The sequence below is a fragment of the Oncorhynchus keta genome, chromosome 13 (genome assembly GCF_023373465.1).
Source record: "Oncorhynchus keta strain PuntledgeMale-10-30-2019 chromosome 13, Oket_V2, whole genome shotgun sequence".
Classification (NCBI taxonomy): domain Eukaryota; kingdom Metazoa; phylum Chordata; class Actinopteri; order Salmoniformes; family Salmonidae; genus Oncorhynchus; species Oncorhynchus keta.
In genome coordinates, this window is record NC_068433.1 from 15,405,902 (window position 1) to 15,427,846 (window position 21,945).

General features: G+C 41.9%; 2 protein-coding genes across 5 annotated transcripts; one reads left to right on the forward strand and one right to left on the reverse strand.

Moving 5' to 3' along the window:
- Window positions 1-1,217: 1,217 nt before the first annotated feature.
- LOC118391922 (eukaryotic translation initiation factor 5A-1) lies at window positions 1,218-18,169 on the forward strand. Of its 2 annotated transcripts, none has more exons than XM_035783430.2 (6): window positions 1,218-1,588; window positions 3,557-3,726; window positions 4,004-4,108; window positions 4,935-5,066; window positions 8,246-8,318; window positions 18,081-18,169. In XM_035783430.2, the coding sequence occupies exons 2-5, from the start codon at window positions 3,559-3,561 to the stop codon at window positions 8,306-8,308; spliced, it is 468 nt and encodes a 155-aa protein (XP_035639323.1). In that variant the 5' UTR covers window positions 1,218-1,588; window positions 3,557-3,558; the 3' UTR covers window positions 8,309-8,318; window positions 18,081-18,169. The 2 variants fall into 2 exon arrangements, with proteins under 2 accessions (XP_035639323.1, XP_035639322.1); XM_035783429.2 differs by lacking the exon at window positions 18,081-18,169 and adding an exon at window positions 9,793-9,972 and having other exon boundaries at window positions 1,220-1,588.
- Window positions 12,364-19,169, reverse strand: LOC118391921 (G protein pathway suppressor 2-like). Of its 3 annotated transcripts, none has more exons than XM_035783428.2 (10): window positions 18,998-19,169; window positions 18,598-18,715; window positions 18,255-18,364; window positions 18,043-18,155; window positions 17,736-17,815; window positions 17,417-17,496; window positions 15,347-15,521; window positions 15,044-15,201; window positions 13,153-13,248; window positions 12,364-12,782 (listed from the first exon to the last, which is right to left on the reverse strand). In XM_035783428.2, the coding sequence occupies exons 2-10, from the start codon at window positions 18,689-18,691 to the stop codon at window positions 12,690-12,692; spliced, it is 999 nt and encodes a 332-aa protein (XP_035639321.1). In that variant the 5' UTR covers window positions 18,692-18,715; window positions 18,998-19,169; the 3' UTR covers window positions 12,364-12,689. The 3 variants fall into 3 exon arrangements, with proteins under 3 accessions (XP_035639321.1, XP_052315395.1, XP_052315394.1); XM_052459435.1 differs by having other exon boundaries at window positions 18,255-18,475; XM_052459434.1 differs by lacking the exon at window positions 18,998-19,169 and having other exon boundaries at window positions 18,598-18,725.
- Window positions 19,170-21,945: the final 2,776 nt, after the last annotated feature.

Genomic DNA, 21,945 nt, shown 5'->3' on the forward strand with positions numbered 1-21,945 from the left:
TTAGTCTATAAATAAATAGTTTTGCCAAAATTCGTCATTTCTCCCATGTCTTATTCGACTAGTAGTTGTTCTGAAATGTTTATTGATTGCCTACATTTTACCCCCTCCTCTATGTTTAAAATAACACATATACATTAATTATTCATCTTGGTTGCCTACGTGAAGTTTGTTCTATAGAAAGTATTTGACCCTAATGTGTGCCACATGAAATATTCGACTCTAGTGACACAATTAAGGAAATTAGAAGGGGGGTATTTCAGCAAGACAATTTCTTGCCTGCCGACCCCCCCCACCTCCTTCTAATTTCCTTAACTTTGTAACTAGAGTAAACATTTCAGAACAACTACTAGTCGAATAAGACATGGGAGAGATGGCAAATTTTGGCAAAGAGGTTTATTTATAGACCAATACACAAATAGCCAAACTGCAGATCAAACCGCCATTAAAATCAAATGAAATGCAGCCTAATGTGATCATTGACAGCTGCCTTGAAGGGCACAAATAAAACATGCTTTCTGCTACTAAGATCAGTGAAATGTATGCTAAACTGACAACGGAGTGAAGAGCAGAAATCTAAACTAGCAAGCAAGTCACAGCAATGAAAAATTGCGTTCACGCGAAGGGGGGGATTCTGTCAGGGGGGAGATTTTCGGCACAACACCTGTTTAGAGAAATCAGTTGTAGGAGTTGAGCATGTACCAATGAATGGCTGCAGTATAGCTGTTAACATTGATGATGAATATGAGTATGATGCATGAAACGTTAAGGCACACGTGTATGAAAGCATGTACTATGCTGTCCTCGAACTGTTGTCTATTAATGTAATGTCTTGTCCTGTTTCATGTTTTGTGTAGACCCCAGGAACAATAGCTGCCGCTTTAACAGTAGCTAATGGGGATCCTAATAAGATACTAAAATACTAGTTACATGTTGTGTAAAACAGCGCCCATATTGTTATTCCCGAAGATAACAGTCATTAGAATGAATGAGAGGGTCCCCATGCTTAGTACATGCACTCGGTCTTGTTGGCAAGAAAATATGAATCTCTGTTATTTGATGCAGTTGAGGTAAATGTATGTAATTTTCTTCTGGTTCTGAACTCATTTGGACAAGAGGTTCCATTCCAAGTCTCTCGATATTCCCGTGATTTCGCCCCCCTCCCCTGTTCTAGAATCGGATGCTTGAGGGTGACCACGCCTGCGCACTGAGCACCATACTGCCGAGGTTCATTTCATGGGTATTTGGAAAGGCTGGGTGAGGGAGTGAGTGAGCGAAAGGTGGAGAGTGCTAGGCTTTAAGGTTCACACTCTTTTTAGGCTGGCGGCTGACCTAAGCGTGCGCCCCCCGACGAGAACGATTTCGACCGTGCGGAGGCTAGTGAAAGCGACTGGAATGAGAGAAGAATAAAGTGAGAGCTGATTTAGGAGTAAAGGAACGACAAGCAGAGGCACCGCGGCGGTAGACACCAGCCAGACAACCGTTAGCTACGGACCGAGAGAGAGAGAAAAGGAAAAATTAAAAGGAGGACGGTTTGACATTTGTGTAAGGCGCACAGAGTAACCAAATTGTGGAAACCTTAGTACACCGGGTAAGTTAGCCTACTTATCATAACATGAATATAAAGGGCGTAATCTTGCGTGAGAATAACATTGCATATGCACATGGCTGCTCATAGCTGTCACGTTATTTTCATGCTACATAGCTGGTCACTTGTGAGCATTGTGTGATGATAGCCTAGTAATAAAACAACATTGTATTGTTGGATAACCCTCCAGCCAATCGTTGTTTCCAGCTTGATAAACAATATGCTGTTAAATTGGCTCTTGCTCACTAATAAAGTTTTCTCTACGTATCATCCCACTACATGTATTTAATCCAAATAACTGGTGGTACGATTTTACGCATAGAAATTGACCCAAATAACTTTGACAGAAACTCATCCTGCAGGTATGCACGTCGAAGCCTTATCATACGCATAAGCGTAATAATTATACTCTAGTAGCCTACATTCAGATTAGCAACGTCGCCTATTCAATGTATTACAATTAAGATATCTCCTTGTGTGCTTAATGTAACAATGTAACACACTGAAATTACCACGCGCGAATGCAACAATGTTGTACTTGGCTCTCGACTGGAGCGGAGCCCCCAGTTATAGTGGGCCTCAGCCACTGAGCACTGTTCATGCATGCAGCGACGCGGTCACTGACAGCCCGTTAACGTTTTGTGCGCACTAGGCCGCACTCGGCTCCAACACTGCGGAGCAAGACACGCGTGCTATAAAAAGGTGGCAGCGACAGTTTTTCTGTCACTAATATGTTAAATTAACATATCCTTATTATTAATAAGTGTTTACGTGAGTCTCTTAATCTCAAAGTGGCCTTGTGTGTGTCAAGCGTCGTCGATAAAATGCTACCAGTATAATCAGTGTCGTTTACCAGGCTATGGCTGCAGACCGAATTAAATCATAGTAGATTACTTGGAATATGGGGCCGGCCATACTTTTGTAGAGTATTCTCTTGAATGGGCATTACTTTCCACCTTTATCTTTGCCATTATTCGAATAGCAAGTTGACCTTTGTAATATTCTTGACATTCTAACCGAAATGCAAGACGCACCCGTGCGCTGGGCCTTTCCTTGAATCGCGTCCACTCTTCCGCCGCCACATAATCAGTTACACATACTCAGCAAATAATACACCTGCTTGTTTCCATATTTAATTATTTTGAAAATCTTCCTATTTTTCTGTCAATGGCGCAGAAATAACAAAGATAAGGCCTATAAATGATTGAGTAAACTTTAATATATTTTTTGCTTATGGTGAGTAGACTATGGCTGACTGGTCCAGGGGCCATATCTCTGTTACTTTATATAGCTCAGTCTGCTCTTTTTCTCTCTCCTTAAGGCAGTGAACCAGCTCTTCATACATTTTGTATTCAATTAATAATGTTGCATTTCTTAAAGTTCTTAAGTAAAATATGTAATTACGTCGCTGGTCATTTGGACAAATTGAAAATGATTATTGAAAATTCACAGAGTGAGACAGTATAGACCTACTGCACACTTCATTACACTGTAGGTAATCATTTTGATTTAGATTACTAATGTGTTCATTGTTAATAATAGGAAGTTTGCAGGAGTACACTCCCTTTGTATACATTTATTCTTTAGCAATGCCTTTTAAACGTCTATTTTAGACTTATCAACAAATAGCTCATTTCCAAAGCATAAGCCATAACCAATATGTATTAGAATGGAGTTAGAGGCATGTAGACCACTTGGAGTCATTGGTCTCTGCCCTGAACTGCCCTCCCACAGGACTCCTCCCCCTATGGCAGGACTCCTCTGCCCCCAACCCCAGGACTCCTCCCCCAACCCCTGAACTCCCATCCCCCTCCCCATGACTTCTACCCCAGGACTCCTCAGTATTTGAGTGATGCCATTACCAGTGATGTCATTATCAGCAGTGTCATTAACCAGTTCTTAGTCCTCGTTAACCTCTCTCCATATCCCCCTTTCCCTCTCCCCGCTTTGACATCATGGGCTCGGGATCAGGTATGGCAGACGCAGACGTCGACTTCCAGACAGGCGATGCCGGGGCATCCGCCACCTTCCCCCAGCAGTGCTCGGCGCTGCGCAAGAACGGCTTTGTGGTGCTGAAAGGACGACCCTGCAAGATCGTGGAGATGTCCACCTCCAAGACCGGAAAACACGGCCACGCTAAGGTCTGTGGTGTCTGACTGTAACCATTTTTATAGCTCTGGCTAATGAGTGATAATAAAGATGTTGTGTTCCATGCAGACATAATTACATTGATCAGAGTAATGAGAAAGAGTAGGACATTAAGACTTTCCTCCAGTCAAAAGAAGAAGAAGACTTTCTCACATTTGCAGCATTATCCTGAACTTCACACTATATGTCTTGTCTATGTGCTGTGTGTCTATGTGCTGTGTGTCTGCCAGCTCCATAAACAGTTTTGTGTTTTGTTTTCTTTATGGGCAGGTCCACATGGTTGGTATTGACATCTTCAACGGCAAGAAATATGAAGATATCTGTCCCTCCACCCACAACATGGACGTACCCAACATCAAGAGACTGGACTACCAGGTGAAGGGCCAAAGTAGTGAGGAGGACAGAAAGGACGGAGGGAGAGAGGGAGAAGTAGAGAGAAAGAGGTATTGCCAGTTTGAGTGAGATGGCCAGTTACCCAAAACTCACTCTCTAACTGAATGGCCACGTCACTGGAGAAAATCTAATCAAATAATAGATGTCCCTTGAGTATTCTGATTCCCTATTTCTAATTCTCTGACTCACGCCCCTGCCTCAAATCAAATCCAATTTCATTTCTCACATGTGGCGAATATAACAGGTGTCGACGTGCCCTTGTTGACGCACACTGGAAGATCTGAGGGGATTGATTAGGTGTCAACAGTATCGTGGAAACTCCCTCTAGTCTATTTACAGGCTAAGTGGAGACATCAGCATTATTCCTGTACCAATCCAGTGGGAAGGTGAGGGAAAGTCCATGAGGGTAGAGGAACGCATCGTAGCAGTTGTGCTGATGTAGGTGAAGGTCATTATTTAGTAAAACACTGGGATGGAATGCTTTGAGCTACACCAGCACATGTTCCATTCTTTTTCATGGTCCTTAGAGCTGGATAGGAAACCTCAAGTAGGTAGCTGTTATTTCCCCTGTGCTCATTTTCATTCTCTTTGGGCTGGGAGACTGTGGGTGGGGGTGACAGTCAGTTGATTGGAGGGCACAAAAGAGCTCAAATTGGTAGACTGGCAGTGCATTGGCATTCACAAAAGGTGCAGAAACTAAAACAAAGAGTCTATTTCATACATGGTCTCTTATCTTTTCTGTCATTATAACACAACCTTATTCTCATCTCTTCTTATCCTTTCCCTCCCTCCTCACTTCCCCCTGCAGTTGATTGGGATCACGGATGGTTACCTGTCTCTGCTCCAGGACAGTGGTGAGGTGAGAGAGGACCTGAAGATGCCAGAGGGAGACATGGGCAAAGAGATCGAAACCAAGTATGACGCTGGAGAGGAGATTCTGGTCAGTGGTGTTCCCGTTTCCTCTCTTCTTGTTGTTCATGTTCTTGGTTTTTCTTGTTCTTTTATGATTCTCCCTGGAGAGAAAATTACATATTTTTTTTTATTGAACCTTTTGAGGCAAGACAGTTAAGACAAGGCAAGACAGTTAAGAACAAATTCTTATTTACAATGGCGGCCTAAACCGGCCAAACCCGGACGACATATGTCCCTTTTTAGCATTATGGTTTTGTAAGACAGTGTTTCATAGCTCTAATCAGGTGTGTAGATAGACATATCTGATTCATGTTTTACTCTCTTCTTCTGATCCATGTACTCAGTGTGTGCTTGGTGGAAATTCCTTACTTATAGGTCGTTATCAATAAAACGTCACAATAGTATTTGATTTGCCTGCGGTGGGGCAAGGAGACCTCCGGGTCATCATCACCTCTTGACCACAGTCAGAACTACACATTTCCGATTATTTCACATTTAGCTCTATCATCAGAGTTATACAGCAACATGTTTTTTTCAGATATGTGAGGGTAACCAAATCCATTTGGCATGTAGCTAGCTAGCTAAAGCAAACAACATGTGCCATTTAGCTTGCTTCATCAGAGAGTAGCCTTTCGGGAAAGAGCTTGTCTTCATCCTGGTAAAGTTGTCAGTCGGACGACATCTAGTTTATCTGCTGAAAGTTTGCTTGTTAACTAGCCATATTGACTTGATACAGTCGGAAGTTTACATACGGTTAGGTTGGAGTCATCAAAACTTGTTTTTCAACCACTCCACAAATTTCTTGTTAACAAACTATAGTTTTGGCAAGTCGGTTAGGACATCTACTTTGTGCATGACAAAAGTAATTTTTCCAACAACTGTTTACTGACAGATTATTTAACTTATAACTCACTCAGAATTCCAGTGGGTCAGAAGTTTACATGCACTAAGTTAACTGTGCCTTTAAACAGCTTGGAAAATTCTAGAAAATTATGTCATTGCTTTAGAAGCTTCTGATACGCGAATTTACATCATTTGATTCAATTGGAGGTGTACTTGTGTATGTATTTCAAGGCCTACCTTCAAACTCAATGCCTCTTTGCTTGACATTATGGGTAAATCAAAAGAAATCAGGCAAAACCTTAAAAAAAAATTGTAGACCTCCACAAGTCTGGTTCATCCTTGGGATCAATTTCCAAACCTGAAGGTGCCACGTGCATCTGTACAAACAATAGGACGCAAGTATAAACACCATGGGACCATGCAGCCGTCATACCGCTCATGAAGGAGACACGTTCTGTCTCCTAGAGATGAACGTACTTTGGTGCGAAAAGTGCAAATCAATCCGAGAACAACAGCAAAGGACCTTGTGAAGATGCTGGAGGAAACGGGTACAGAAGTATCTATATCCACAGGCTTGCAAGCCGAAGAATACCATCCCATCCCAGGAGGGACTGGTGCACTTCACAAAATAGATGGCATCATGAGGGAGGAAAACTATGTGGATATATTGAAGCAACATCTCGAGACATCAGTCAGGAAGTTAAAGCTTGGTCGCAAATGGGTCCTCCAAATGGACAATGACCCCAAGCATACTTCCAAAGTTGTGGCAAAATTGCTTAAGGACAACAAAGTCAAGGTATTGGAATGGCCATCATAAAGCCCTGACCTCAATCCTATTGAAAATGTGTGGGCAGAACCAAAAAAGCGTGTGTGAGCAAGGAGACCTGTGAAACTGACTCAGTTACACCAGCTCTGTCAGGAGGAATGGGCCAAATTTAACCCAATTTATTGTGGGAAGCTTTTGGAAGGCTACCCAAAACGTTTGATCCAAGTTAAACAATTTAAAGACAATGCTACCAAATACTAATTGAGTGTATATAAACTTCTGACCCACTGGAAATGTGATGAAAGAAATAAAAGCGGAAATAAATCATTCTCTCTACTATTAATCTGTCATTTTACATTCTTAAAATAATGTGGTGATCTTAACTGACCGAAGACAGAATTTTTACTAGGATTAAATGTCAGGAATTCTGAAACTGAGTTTAAATGTATTTGGCAATGTAAACTTCTGACTTCAACTGTAAGTTATTAGCCAGCTAGCCAATTTGACGTGGCCCATCAATCAATGTAGTATGTCTGTCAGCAGCAATCGTGATTAAACATTATTTAAAAACAATGTTGAAAATGGGATAATGTAGGCTAAGTAGGCCTGTGTTGGTTGGAGAAAAAAGTACATTATTTCTACAAACCAACCACTATGTGTAGCCAACTGTAAAAAGTTTATACCAGTAGCTTGCAAAGTAAACATTATCAGCCATCAGTAACGTGACATCGGCAAATGTTCCCTTCTGCTGCTTGACAGGCAGACCCCACAATGGATGGGGAATGAACCTAAACCACTCGTACTTGTCAGGTATAGTTCACTTTTTTTTATATCACTCAAATATCCATTTAATGGTGGCGAATATTGAGACATATCGTGAGGCTCTACCCTCATGTATCTGAAATTACATGATGAATGGATGTTTACTGATCATGAAAAGCATGCAGTTATGCCGACTTTCTGTAAGTTTATAATTCTGACGATAGAGCGAAATGTGCACAATTGTTTTGCATGGAATAATCTGACATTTGTAGTGCTGACTATGCTCTTCAAGGGGTGATGACATTACAACCAAATAGTTAACATTTCTATAATAATCCCTTGAAACCGGCACTCGGTTGTCAATGGTTTTAGAGAGGCTGCAGGTTTTCAAGCCCCCCGGAAAACAAATCAAACGCTCTGCAACTGATTGTGATGTTTTATTGGTAACCCATTACAGCTGTTATTGTCACATTGAACCCGTTTACTTCCGGGAATCGAATGTCCCTGTCACAAACTGTTAAAAATATCAGAGCACACACTGGCCTAGCAGAGCAAACAAATGCCCTCACTTCACAGGTAACAATGAATATTGGCAGCACTAGAGATACATGGAATTCATCAGTAAGACTGTACCATACTCCCAGCAGCTCTCTGCATTCCCAAGTCAACCGGCTGTAAAAGTTGAAGTGTTATGGTTTGGGGGTTACAGTTACTTCAAGTCTCAGGGAAGGGGATGATGTCACAGCCTAAAATGGCCACACCTAGTTCACTTCCACTACACCTGCAAAGTTGTTCTTCTTATAATAATTGTAAAATCCTTTTTGTTTGTTTCCCAGATCACTGTTCTGTCTGCAATGAACGAGGAGGCTGCAGTTGCCATCAAGGCCATGGCTAAATAAGACACTACAGGTAAACACAGAAGCTTTCTGTATATCCCAACCGACCTACCTGTCACCCCTCACCCCATTCATACTCACACTGCCTGTGACAAGTGTCTAGAAATGTGCGGTATGTGTGTGTCATGCACTTTATTTGTATGTTTATTTATCAGCCAAGGCTAGGTACACTCTTTATTTTGCCTAACAACACACTGAAACGCTTTGGCTGCTACACATGCTGCTTTATTATTATTTCATTTACTAGGCTGTGCAGTCTGTATGCTGACTACAGCATATGTCTGTTTTGGGAAAAACATGGGGAAGTAACTGGACTGTATACTGAGGATGTCTTACATGTTAATTACATTAAATCTCTGAAGGGTACCTGTGAAGCAATATGTTACATCAATGGACTTTTCTACCCTTTATGCACTTACTGCTTACTTGTTATTATTCATTTACGGTATTTATGTACAAGCACAATGTGTGCATATGTGTGTGTATATATATATATATCTCTCCATCTTGTATAAAGAGTTGTTTTTATATAGATTCCCATGCTTGGTGTATTTGTGTGAGTGTAATGGTGTATTTCAGTGGTTTTCTAACTTTTTCAGTGGTGACACAATTCCCCCCCCCCCCAAGAATTTCTCAACCCCGGCCCAAATCTAATGACAAAATCAGTTCAATTATTTTACAAAAACAAATAACCTTAAATTCATTGCATTCGTCTCTTATCAAAATGAAAAGAACCCAATAAATACATTTAGTCCGTAAAATTGTTTTTTCTAATTATCTTTCTCAAAAGGTTTGTATATTGTCCCGTGCAATAATCTGTACTCTTAAAGGGATACTTCGGGATTTTGGCAATGAGGCCTTCTATCTACTTTCCCAGAGTCAGATGAACCTGTGTTTACCAGTTTTATGTCTATGCGTGCAATTGCTAACTAGCGTTAGCGCAATGACGAAGTGTATGGGTATCTGCTAGCATGCTAGCAGGTGCCCATAGACTCAGATACCCATAGACTTCCAGTAATTGTGCTGATACTAGTTAGCATTAGCTTGCTAAACTACCTCTAACTTCCTACATAATGTGCACCGACATAAAAATGGTATCGACAAGTTCATCTGACTCTGGCGAAGTAGATAAAGGGCCTCATTGCCAAAATCCTGAATATCCCTTTAATTTGAATAATCAAGAGTACCAACCCCCCCTGAATTTCTGCCTCGACTCAGACTTTGAATACCACTGGATATGAAATGTGAGGTCAAGGTTGTTGAATGTGCTGTTGGTTACTGTATTTTGATGTGTGAACAGATCTTTGTGTTTGGAGTGTGTACTGTACCTCAAAGAACTTGTGAACTGTTTTGTATTGATGCACACAACTACACTGTCCACTTTTTTTCTTTCTTCCTCATTCACTTCCTCTTGCTCTTTTTCCCTTTTTCTCATTTTCTACCTATCCTACCCCTGTACTTTCCTTGTCCTCCCCACTCTCTTTCAGGGGTTAACAAGATGCACTGGATCTGAAAAAGGAGGGAATACGGCCATGTCAATGCTATTCTCTCTTTTTCTTTCTTTTTTTCTTTTTCGTCAACTCTCTCCCTCTGTACTTTCTCACCCTTCTCTGGGTAAAATTGGAAACTAATTTCAATAAATAATTGGGAATTGCAAACAGTCAAAACATGTTCTATATATATATATATATATACACACACACAGTCAGCACCAGTACACACATACATCATACAAGTCAGCACCAGTACACACACACAGCATACAAGTCAGCACTAGTACACACACACAGCATACAAGTCAGCACCAGTACACACACACAGCATACAAGTCAGCACTAGTAGTACACACACACACACACACACACACACACACACACACACACACACACACAGCATACAAATCAGCACCAGTACACACACACACAGCATACAAGTCAGCACCAGTACACACCACACCACACACACAAGTAAGCACCAGTACATACGCACAGCATACAAGTCAGCACCAGTACACACACACACACACACAGCATACAAGTCTGCACTAGTACACATACACACACACACACGTCAGCACCAGTACACACACACACACACAGCATACAAATCAGCACCAGTACACACACACACAAGTCTGCACTAGTACACATACACACACACACACGTCAGCACCAGTACACACACACACACACACACAGCATGCAAATCAGCACCAGTACACACACACACACACAGCATACAAATCAGCACCAGTACACATACACACAGCATACAAATCAGCACCAGTACACACACAAGTCAGCACCAGTACACATACACACAGCATACAAATCAGCACCAGTACACACACACACACACACAGCATACAAATCAGCACCAGTACACACACACACAGCATACAAGTCAGCACCAGTACACATACACACACACAGCATACAAGTCAGCACCAGTACACACACACACACACACACACAGCATACAAATCAGCACCAGTACACATACACACAGCATACAAATCAGCACCAGTACACACACACACACACACACACACACACAAGTCAGCACCAGTACACGCACAGCATACAAGTCAGCACCAGTACACACACACACACACACACACACACACACACACACACACACAGCATACAAATCAGCACCAGTACACACACACACAGCATACAAGTCAGCACCAGTACACACACACACACACACACACACACACACACACACACACACACACACACACACACACACACACACACACACACACACCAGCTCCAGTACATACACACAGCATACAATTCAGCACCTGCACACAAACAGCATACAAGTCAGCACCAGTACACACACACACACACACACAGCATACAAATCAGCACCAGTACACGCACACACAGCATACGAGTCAGCACCAGTACACACACACACACACACACACAAGTCAGCACCAGTACACACACACATAGCATACAAGTCAGCACCAGTACACACACACACACACACACAGCATACAAGTCAGCTCCAATACATACAAGTCAGCACCAGTATACACACACACATACACAGCATACAAGTCAGCACCAGTACACACACACACACACACACACACACACACACACAGCATACGAGTCAGCATCAGTACACACACACAGCATACGAGTCAGCACCAGTACACACACACACAGACACACCATACAAGTCAGCACCAGTACACACACACACACCATACAAGTCAGCACCAGTACACACAGACAGCATACAAGTCAACACCAGTACACACAGCATACAAGTCAGCACCAGTACAGACTAACGGAGAGAGAAGAAATGGAGAAAGAAGTGCTCTCACAAACATGCTGCCTGTGAGGGCGTAGGTAGCTACTGCACCTACAGTCAGGGGAGGGCTGGTGGAAATGTCTCAAATGTCTTTTTTGTAAATTCTCTCCTGATCAAGGGCTTCTTCAACTCTAGATTTATGATGAGTGATGCTGTTCTGTTTAGGAGTGCATTCGGCGGGAGCGCTGTGCTCATGTTGCAATAGAAATATAGAACTGGCACCATTTTCAATGTAACAATGGAGACTTGTCAGGTCTATACATTACTGATTTTCAGAGTGGTCCGCCCTTCTGAATGAGCCCCATATGTCCTGTTCAATATTGTGTGTATCGTATATCACCTAAACTTGTCTGTTAAAAGATGCCAGGATCAGACCTTTCAGAGTAGGAGTTGAACAAGCGTCACACAGAAGCATTTAGGAGAAAGGAAACTCGCATGCCAATTCCAGTGTTTAATTTCAGTCTTTCACAAGTATCTGATTGAGACCACATACAGGATCTTTCAGCAAAGAACTTGGCAAAGACCCTTAGAGGCTGCCAACAGAGCAGGTAGCTAGCTAGTAGATACACTGGGTCACCTATAGGGAGAGGCACCATGTAGTTGACCCATTATTACTTTGTACAAACTCATGAGAAAGTTATGGCATGTTTTTTGCTTTATTGTATTCACAAAGAAGTCCAAACTGTGCAGAACGTCTCCCACCCCAAACAAAATTAAAAGACAAATTGTTAAATTGTGATTTTTTTAATTTGTTTTGGAGGACAGTTTCCGAGGTAAAAGATCCAAACACAAAATCAAATGTAAAACACTATACAGTTTCAGGAGAAGTTTCCTAGAACATTTAGGCCACTAAAACTCAAGTAATTCAGCAGTAATAAAATGAACGATACAATAAATATTAAAGTCAAGCCTGTGGGTTTGGGCTTTACAATCAACCATCATAATCCAAGTTTACTATGACATAATTCCAGTCTTCTCGAATCTTGAGTGAGCCACTGAAATCTGAACGATAAGAACTCCCAGGGGAGATAGTTTAGGCAGGTAACCATGGTTACTTGCTGTGGTGATAGAACCTCTGTGAACTCTGGGCATGGGGGAGGAAGGCATGGCGGGGAGCCGTTTGGGGAGAGCTCTGGAAAGGTGCCTGGTGGATGAAACGTCAATTAAATGTTACCAAGCAATAGTTAAGAACTTTAAGACAAACCATCCATATTTCAAATGACAAAGTCATAATTGAAAGATAATTTCAGGTGATACATTAAAAAAAGTGTGCGTTCACTATGAAGATTAATTCATATTCAAGATTCACACTGGTTTGACTATGGCTTTAACTATGAGAGCTTGGACAAAACAAAAATACAATCACTTTTCAATCTATACTGCAACAATAAGCAAAGCAATCCACTTTTTAAAATTGAAATAACCACTTTCAGATGCACCCATATTTCTGATGGGGTGGTGGGTCAACAGTGGGCGGTAACAGTGAGAGGTGGGGAGGGGTGGCTAAGAGTTACCTTTGGAGTGGGGATCTGGACAGCCAAGGGAGGGGTGGGCAGCAGGCCAGCAACAGATGCATGGAGGGATTGGGGGTGCATGGGTCTCATAGCACCCTGGAACAACAGGAGTTTAGGGAAACACAAGGAAAAGACAAGAGGTACAGTTGAAGTAGGAAGTTTACATACACCTTAGCCAAATAATCCGTTTTTGTCCTAGTAAAAATTCCCTGTCTTAGGTCAGTTAGGATCACCACTTTATTTTAAGAATGTGAAATGTCAGAATAATAGTTGAGAATAATTTATTTCAGCTTTTATTTCTTTCATCACATTCCCAGTGGGTCAGAAGTTTACATACACTCAATTAGTATTTGGTAGCATTGCCTTTAAATTGTTTAACTTGGGTCAAACGTTTGGGGTAGTCTTCCACAAGCTTCCCACAATAAGTTGGGTGAATTTTGGCCCATTCCTCCTAACAGAGCTGATGTAAATGAGTCAGGTTCGTAGGCCTCCTTGCTCGCACACAATTTTTCAGTTCTGCCCACACATTTTCTATAGGATTGAGGTCAGGGCTTTGTGATGGCCACTCCAATACCTTGACTTTGTTGTCCTTAAGCCATTTTGCCACAACTTTGGAAGTATGCTTGGGGTCATTGTCCATTTAGAAGACCCATTTGCGACCAAGTTTTAACTTCCTGATGCCTTGAGATGTTGCTTCAATATATCCACATAAATTTCCTCCCTCATGATGATCTATTTTGTGAAGTGCACCAATCCCTCCTGCAGCAAAGCACCCCCACAACATGATGCTGCCACCCCTGTGTTTCACAGTTGGGATGGTGTTCTTTGGCTTGCAAGCCTCCCCCTTTTCCACCAAACATAACGATCGTCATTATGGCCAAACAGTTCTATTTTTATTTCATATTTCTCCAAAAAGTACAATCTTTGTCCCCATGTGCAGTTGCAAACCGTAGACTGGCTTTTTAATGGCGGTTTTGGAGTAGTAGCTTCTTGCTTGCTGAGCGGCATTTCAGGTTATGTCGATATAGGACTCGTTTTACTGTGGATATAGATACTTTTGTACCTGTTTCCTCCAGCATATTCACAAGGTCCTTTGCCGTTGTTCTGGGATTGATTTGCACTTTTCGCACCAAAGTACGTTCATCTCTAGGAGACAGAACGCGTGTCTTTCCTGAGCGGTATGACAGCTGTGTGATCCCATGGTGGTTATACTTGCGTACTATTGTTTGTACAGATGAATGTGGTACCTTCAGGTGTTTGGAAATTGCTCCCAAGGATGAACCAGACTTGTGGAGGTCTACAATTGTTTTTCTGAGGTCGAGGCTGATTTCTTTTGATTTTCCCATAATGTCAAGCAAAGAGGCACTGAGTTTGAAGGTAGGCCTTGAAATACACGCACAGGTATACCTCCAATTGACTAAAATGAGGTCAATTAGCCTAACAGAAGCTTCTAAAGTCATGACATCATTTTCTGGAATTTTCCAAGCCGTTTAAAAGGCACAGTCAACTTAGTGTATGTAAACTTCTGACCCACTGGAATTGTGATACAGTGAATTATAAGTGAAATAATCTGTAAACAATTGTTGGAAAAATTACTTAGGACATCTACTTTGTGCATGACACAACTGACTTGCCAAAACTATAATTTGTTAACAAGAAATTTGTGAAGTGGTTGAAAAACGAGTTTAAATGACTCCAACCTAAGTGTATGTAAAGTTCCGAATTCAACTATATAAAGGAGTATCAAGGACAACTCAGGTTTGAATTGGTACAATATGAACTTATATTAAAACAGATTCACAACTAGGTTTCGTGGTTGAATAGAAAACCTTATAATGTGCATGTATTGAAAGAGCATCTTCCTCCCAATCTGTCTGACCAGTGGTCTTACCCCGTCAGTGAAGCCAGACTGTTGGTTGGCATGTTCCAACTGCTTCTGAAGGGGTATTCCAGCACCAGGGATGAATCCTTGCTGGGAGGTGAAGTGACTGTGAACAGCGTAGCCAGGCTGTTGAGGAAGGTACTGCATGGCTTGGAACGCAGACACACCTGGACAGGAGACAGACAGCAAGAGTCAGACTTTGGAAACTAATACGGCAGGATGCTGTCATGATTAGCAATTTTTATTACTACATAGTCCACAATGGAATTTCCTGTCGGAGGCATTAATATTCAGCTTGCACACACATGCTACCTCTGATCTGGGAACTATTGGCGAAGCTGACGGGTACAGAGGGGCTGGGGGCGTAGCTGGAGGGGTGCTGTGTCTGGGCCACGCTGTAGCTCTCGTGGACTGACTGACTGCCACCGAACTGGCCGTGCTCTGCCAGGCCCGCACTGAATCCAGGCTGGCTCTGGTAGTGGCGGCCCTGTGGGGCGAGGAGTGAAACGGTCACTCTATAAGAGGTCACACAGTGCATGGGTTATGTGTGTGTTGTTGACATCACTGACAGTTACTATGTTTCAGTGGGTGTTTTTTTAAACTATAGAGTTAAGGATTTGATTCCAGCTTGGGCCGAATGCTGATGCCTGGAACTCACTTTATTGACACTATTGATGACAAGATATACAATTGAAGTCGGAAGTTTACATACACCTTAGCCAAATACAGTTTTTCACAATTTCTGACATTTAATCCTAGTAAAAATTCCCTGTCTTAGGTCAGTTAGGATCACCACTTTATTTTAAGAATGTGAAATGTCAGAATAATAGTAGAGGGAATTATTTATTTCAGCTTGTATTTATTTCATCACATTCAAGTGGGTCAGAAGTTTACATACACTCAATTAGTATTTGGTAGCATTGCCTTTAAATTGTTTAACTTGGGTCAAGCGTTTCGGGTATCCTTCCACAAGCTTCCCACAATAAGTTGGGTGAATTTTGGCCTATTCCTCCTGACAGAGCTGGTTTAACTGAGTCAGGTTTGTAAGGCCTCCTTGCTCGCACACGCTTTTTCAGTTCTGCCCACACATTTTCTGTAGGCTTGAAGTCAGGGCTTTGTGGTGGCCACTCCAATACCTTGACTTTGTTGTCCTTAAGCCATTTTGGCACAACTTTGGAAGCATGCTTGGGGTCATTGTCCATTTGGAAGACACATTTGTGACCAAGCTTTAACTTCCTGACGGATGTCTTGAGATGTTGCTTCAATATATCCACATCATTTTCCATCTATTTTGTGTAGTGCACCAGTCCCTCCTGCAGCAAAGCACCCCCACAACATGATGCTGCCACCCCCGTGCTTCACGGTTGGGACGGTGTTCTTCGGCTTGCAAGCCTCCCCCTTTTTCCTCCAAACATAACGATGGTCATTATGGCCAAACAGTTCTATTTTTGTTTCATCAGATCAGAGGACATTTCTCCAAAAAGTACAATCTTTGTCCCCATGTGCTGTTGCAAACCGTAGTCTGGCATTATTATGGCGGTTGTGGAGCAGTGGCTTCATCCTTGTTGAGCGGCTTTTCAGGTTATGTCGATATAGGACCCGTTTTACTGTGGATATGGATACTTTTGTACTTGTTTCCTCCAGCATCTTCACAAGGTCCTTTGCTGTTGTTCTGGGATTGATTTACACTTTTCGCACCAAAGTACATTCATCTCTAGGAGACAGAACACGTCTCCTTCTTGAGCGATATGAAGGCTGCGTGGTCCCATGGTGTCTATACTTGCGTACTACTGTTTGTACAGATGAAAGTGGTACCTTCAGGCGTTTGGAAATTGCTCCCATGGAGGAACCAGAATTGTTTTTCTGAGGTCTTGGCTGATTTCTTTTGATTTTCCCATGATGTCAAGCAAGGAGGCCGGAGTTTGAAGGTAGGCCTTGAAATACATCCTCAGGTACACCTCCAATTGACACAAATTATGTCAATTAGCCTATCAGAAGCTTCTAAAGCCATGACATAATTTTCTGGAATTTTCCAAGCTGTCAACAGCCAACTTAGTGTATGTCAACTTCTGACCCACTGGAATTGTGATACAGTGAATGATAAGTGAAGTAATATGTCTGTAAACAATTGTTGGAAAAATGACTTTTGTCATGCACAAAGTAGATGTCCTAACCGACTTACCAAAACTATAGTTTGTTAACAAGACATTTGTGGAGTGGTTGAAAAACGAGTTTTAATGACTCCAACCTAAGTGTATATAAACTTCTGACTTCAACTCGAATTGAAAAGTTTGCTTGATAAAAAGATGGCCATTACACTAGCGACATCTAGTGGTTAGATTAGACATTACACATACAGAAGGCCACCCAGTTGGGACTCACCTGGATGACAGGTGTTGGAAACAACTGCTTACTGCGCTCCGACATGAGAGCCCCGGGCCTGTTGTGACTGACTGGACTGCCTGATAGAGGTGTTAGAGAGAACAAAAAAGTGATGAGGGAGTATGGTGTAGTGACCGGCGGGAACCTCAGAAGTCATTTGTGGATAGACTAATTGTGGGCCAGTGCCACATATATTGAATTCATGTGTTCAAAGTAAACAGCTTGTGATAAATGCGTCTGGAAAATGACCACGTTATTTTGATGTTCATTTAATGTAATTGCTTCGGAGATGACAGTCATGAACAGGTGTATAGCTTACCTTGGATGTTGAGGAGATGCTGTCCTGTGTGCATGGTTAGACTGGACTGGTAGCTGGCTGATGTCAGTGTTGTGATGTCACTGCAGGAGAGGTAAAAACAGATGAGATATCTGACAGGAGATTTCTAACAATCAGCAAATCCTTTATATATGGCCTTATTAAAATCTCTGTCCTACTCCAAACTGGGAGGGTTGCATTTCAATAATCTAATGTGGCTTATTGACCTTATTTCATCAAGGTTCACTAACATTAAGGAAGCTTGACTATTGAGATGCACCTGAGGAGTCAGAGGCTCCCTTCCTCTCACCTCTGCTCCTTCCTGCGCCTCTTCTCCTCCTCGTGCAGGACCTTCTTCAGCTGGAGGAAGAGCTGATGCTTCTCCTCCTGCAGTCCCTGCAGCTTCTCCCCCATCTTCATCACCTGTGAGGAGGAAAATGGAATGTAAGAGAGGGTTAAGGTGAGATAGCCCATCCTCTGAAGTTAGTTATCTCCCATCTGTTTGTTATGACGTTCTCTGACCTGTTCTTTCGTCTCCTCCAGTGACATCCTCTCCTCTATCTCTTTTGTTCTCTTTCGCTCTTCCTCCTCCTTCATCTTCTGCTCCATCATCTTGTCCACCTCTTCCTCCTCTAAGATTAGGAAGAAAAGAGACACCAATTACAACAACTTAATTGTGGAATTTGTTCTCTCTTCTTCCTCTTTCATCTTCTGCTCCATCATCTTGTCCACCTCTTCCTCCTCTAAGATTTGGAAGAAAAGAGACACCAATTACAATGACATAATTGTGGGAAAAATCTGGCTTTTTGGTTATGTTTGGGAAGAAATGCAGTAGTCAAGCCAAGCCAGCCTTGTGATATCTCACCCTGTCTTTTGCGATCTCTTTCTCTCATAATGTGCTTGTGGAGGGCTCTGGCCATGGCGTTGGACAGCTTCGGTCTGTCCTGCAGAGCAGGCATGGTGACAGGAAGTGGAGGGGCCAGCTGAATGCAGCAGAATCAATTGAGAAAATATGGGAAGTAAATATAGTTACAGGCAACAACAGCAAAAGGTGACAATTATTTGCTAGAAACTGACACTTGTTTTTTTATTTTTTATATTTACTTTGTTTTTAATAGAAATAATAAATTGCATGCATTCACCCCCACCTAGCTAACGTTTGCATTGCATCTGATCTGGCTATGCTAGCAGCTAGCTAACGTTACATTGTTAATGCTATATCGATGAAGGGCCAGCAGGCGCGAAGTTGTAAACAGAGAACTTACTTTCGTTGCTTTGCGAGTATTCCAAGATGAAAACTTTTGTCTCCGCTTGGTGTGTGTTTTTTGGTGTGGATTATAAAGCGGAACATTTGTTATGCTATGAAAAACTGTAACTTTGTTTCTATATTATGAATTTCGTGTTCATAAATGAGTTTTTTCCCCCGAACTGATACACGTCCGGTGTGAAAGGACGCTTCCTGTTTTGACGTCAGTGAAACCCTGGGAGTTGGGGTTTCTATTCAGTACTTCCCAGGGGACCTTGAGAGTAAAAGTAAAGATACCTTAACAGAAAATGACTCAAGTAAAAGTGAAAGTCAGCCAGTAAAATACTACTTGAGTAAAAGTCAAAGTAAGTATCAAAAGTAAAATACAGTATACTTACATTGAGTGGCTGCTGCCAACACACTGACTCAACTCCAGCCACTTTAATAATGGAAATGGATGGAAATTGATGTAAAAATATATCACTAGCCACTTTAAATAAGGCTACTTAATATAATGTTTACATACCCTACATTACTCATCTCATATGTATATGTATATACTGTACTCTATATCATATACTGCATCTTTATGTAATACATGTATCACTAGCCACTTTAAACTATTCCACTTTGTTTACATAGCCTACATTACTCACCTCATATGTATCTGTACTCGATATCATCTACTGCATCTTAGAGAATGTATGCACACATGACAGTAAGTCGCTTTGGATAAAAGTGTCTGCTAAATGGCTTATAAATATAAATAAATAAAATAAATATAAAAATATCCTGCCTATGCCGTTCTGTACCATCACTCATTCATATCTTTATGTACATCTTCTTTATCCCTTTACACTTGTGTATAAGGTAGTAGTTTTGGAATTGTTAGGTTAGATTACGTGTTGGTTATTACTGCATTGTCGGAACAAGAAGCACAAGCATTTCGCTACACTCGCATTAACATCTGCTAACCATGTGTATGTGACAAATAACATTTGATTTGATTACTTAATTGAACCAGTTTCCTGTCTTGCTAAGCTGTCCTGTCTTGTGTTTTTGGATCATTGTCATGCTGAAAGACCCAGCCACGTTTCATCTTCAATGCCCTTGCTGATGGAAGGAGGTTTTCACTCAAATCTCACAATACATGGCCCCATTCATTCCTTCCTTTATACGGATCAGTCGTCCTGGTCCCTTTGCAGAAAAACAGCCCCAAAGCATGATGTTTCCACCCCCATGCTTCACAATAGGTATGGTGTTCTTTGGATGCAACTCAGCATTCTTTGTCCTCCAAACACGACCAGTTGAATTTTTATCAAAAAGTTATATTTTGAGACACGTGATGCCGCGGAGCTGAGCAGACGTTGACAAACCGAGCTCTTCAAAGTTATTCTATTTTTACCTAAATAACAACGTTGAAACAATATTCTAACATTGGCTGATAAATTGTCAAGTACTTACCTTCCCAAAGAGCCATGGACCTCCGACCGAGAGGCAAGAAGGACGACCAAAACGTAGTTGATTCCCAAGATAACGATAACGCTACAGCTAGCAAGATTAGCATTAGCCCTCATAACTCAGACGACAGTTCCAGACTGTTGCTCTCAGCAGCCTCTTGCGAGCCTCAGGATGGTAACAGAGGTCTTTCTCTGAAAATCGATAAGAAATCGGCTGAACTCCATTCTTCCATTGACGACCTGAAATCCTCCATGAATGATCTCCTTTTGAGAACGACTGAGGCAGAGCTGCGCATTAGCACAGTTGAAGATACCATCGCTAGACATGACCAGGTCTTGACACAACTGCAAAAGGACAATGCCTACCTCAAAAACAAAGTAGATCAGATGGAGAACCAGAGTAGACGTAGTAATATCCGTGTGGTGGGATTGAAAGAGGACAGCGAGGGCCGTGACCCGGTCCGTTTCTTCACTCAATGGATCCCGGAGGTCCTAGGTATAACCAACTTTACCAAGCCGCTGGAAATCGAACGCGCCCACAGAACATCAGCGCCGAAACCGGTTGGAGGAGATTTTAATTTTTGCTTAGATACAGTTCTTGATAGGTCTTCTGATAAACCCTCACTTCTTACCAAAGCTGGCAAGCTCACCATGTCATTCATGAAAGATCTCAATTTACTAGACATCTGGAGACAGTTGCACCCACAGGATAGGGACTACTCTTTTTATTCACACCCACACAAGACACACACACGCATAGATAACTTTTTACTTTCGACACAACTGTTTCATAGAGTGTTAGATGTCGAGTATCTCCCCAGATTGCTTAGTGACCATTCTCCTCTGGTATTATCAATCTCCATTCCTACCAAGGTAAATGGAGCATATAGATGGAGACTAAATTCTACACTTCTAAAGCAACCTGAATTTTGTGCATTCATCAAAGAGCAGATCAATATTTTTACTTTGACAAACAAACCCTCTGCTCCTGACAGCTTCATTCTTTGGGACACATTGAAGGCCTACCTGAGGGGACAGATTATTTCCTATACTAAAGGGCTGAAGAAAAACACGGTGCGGAACTGAGTGCTCTTGAATCTGAAATCTCCGAGCTAGAGAAAACCTACCAAAGAGGCCCGACTAAAGATCTATACAGGCTTTTGGTAAATAAAAAACTTAAATATAATATTCTGAACACATATCAAGCTGAGAGGGCCATCACTAAATCAAAACAGCGTTATTATGAGCTTGGAGAGAAAGCTCACAAAGTATTGGCATGGCAACTGAAAGCAGAGGAAAGTAAGAGGACAATTAATGCCATAGAAACTCTCACTAAAGAGATATCTTTCGACCCTACTGAAATTAAAAATACTTTTAAGAAATACTATGAAGACCTCTACACTCCCCAATCAAGCGATGATCTATCAGAGATAGACTCCTTTCTCTCCTCTCTCAACCTCCCATGCCTGTCAGGGGAAGACAGCGAGCGCCTGAGTGAACACTTCTC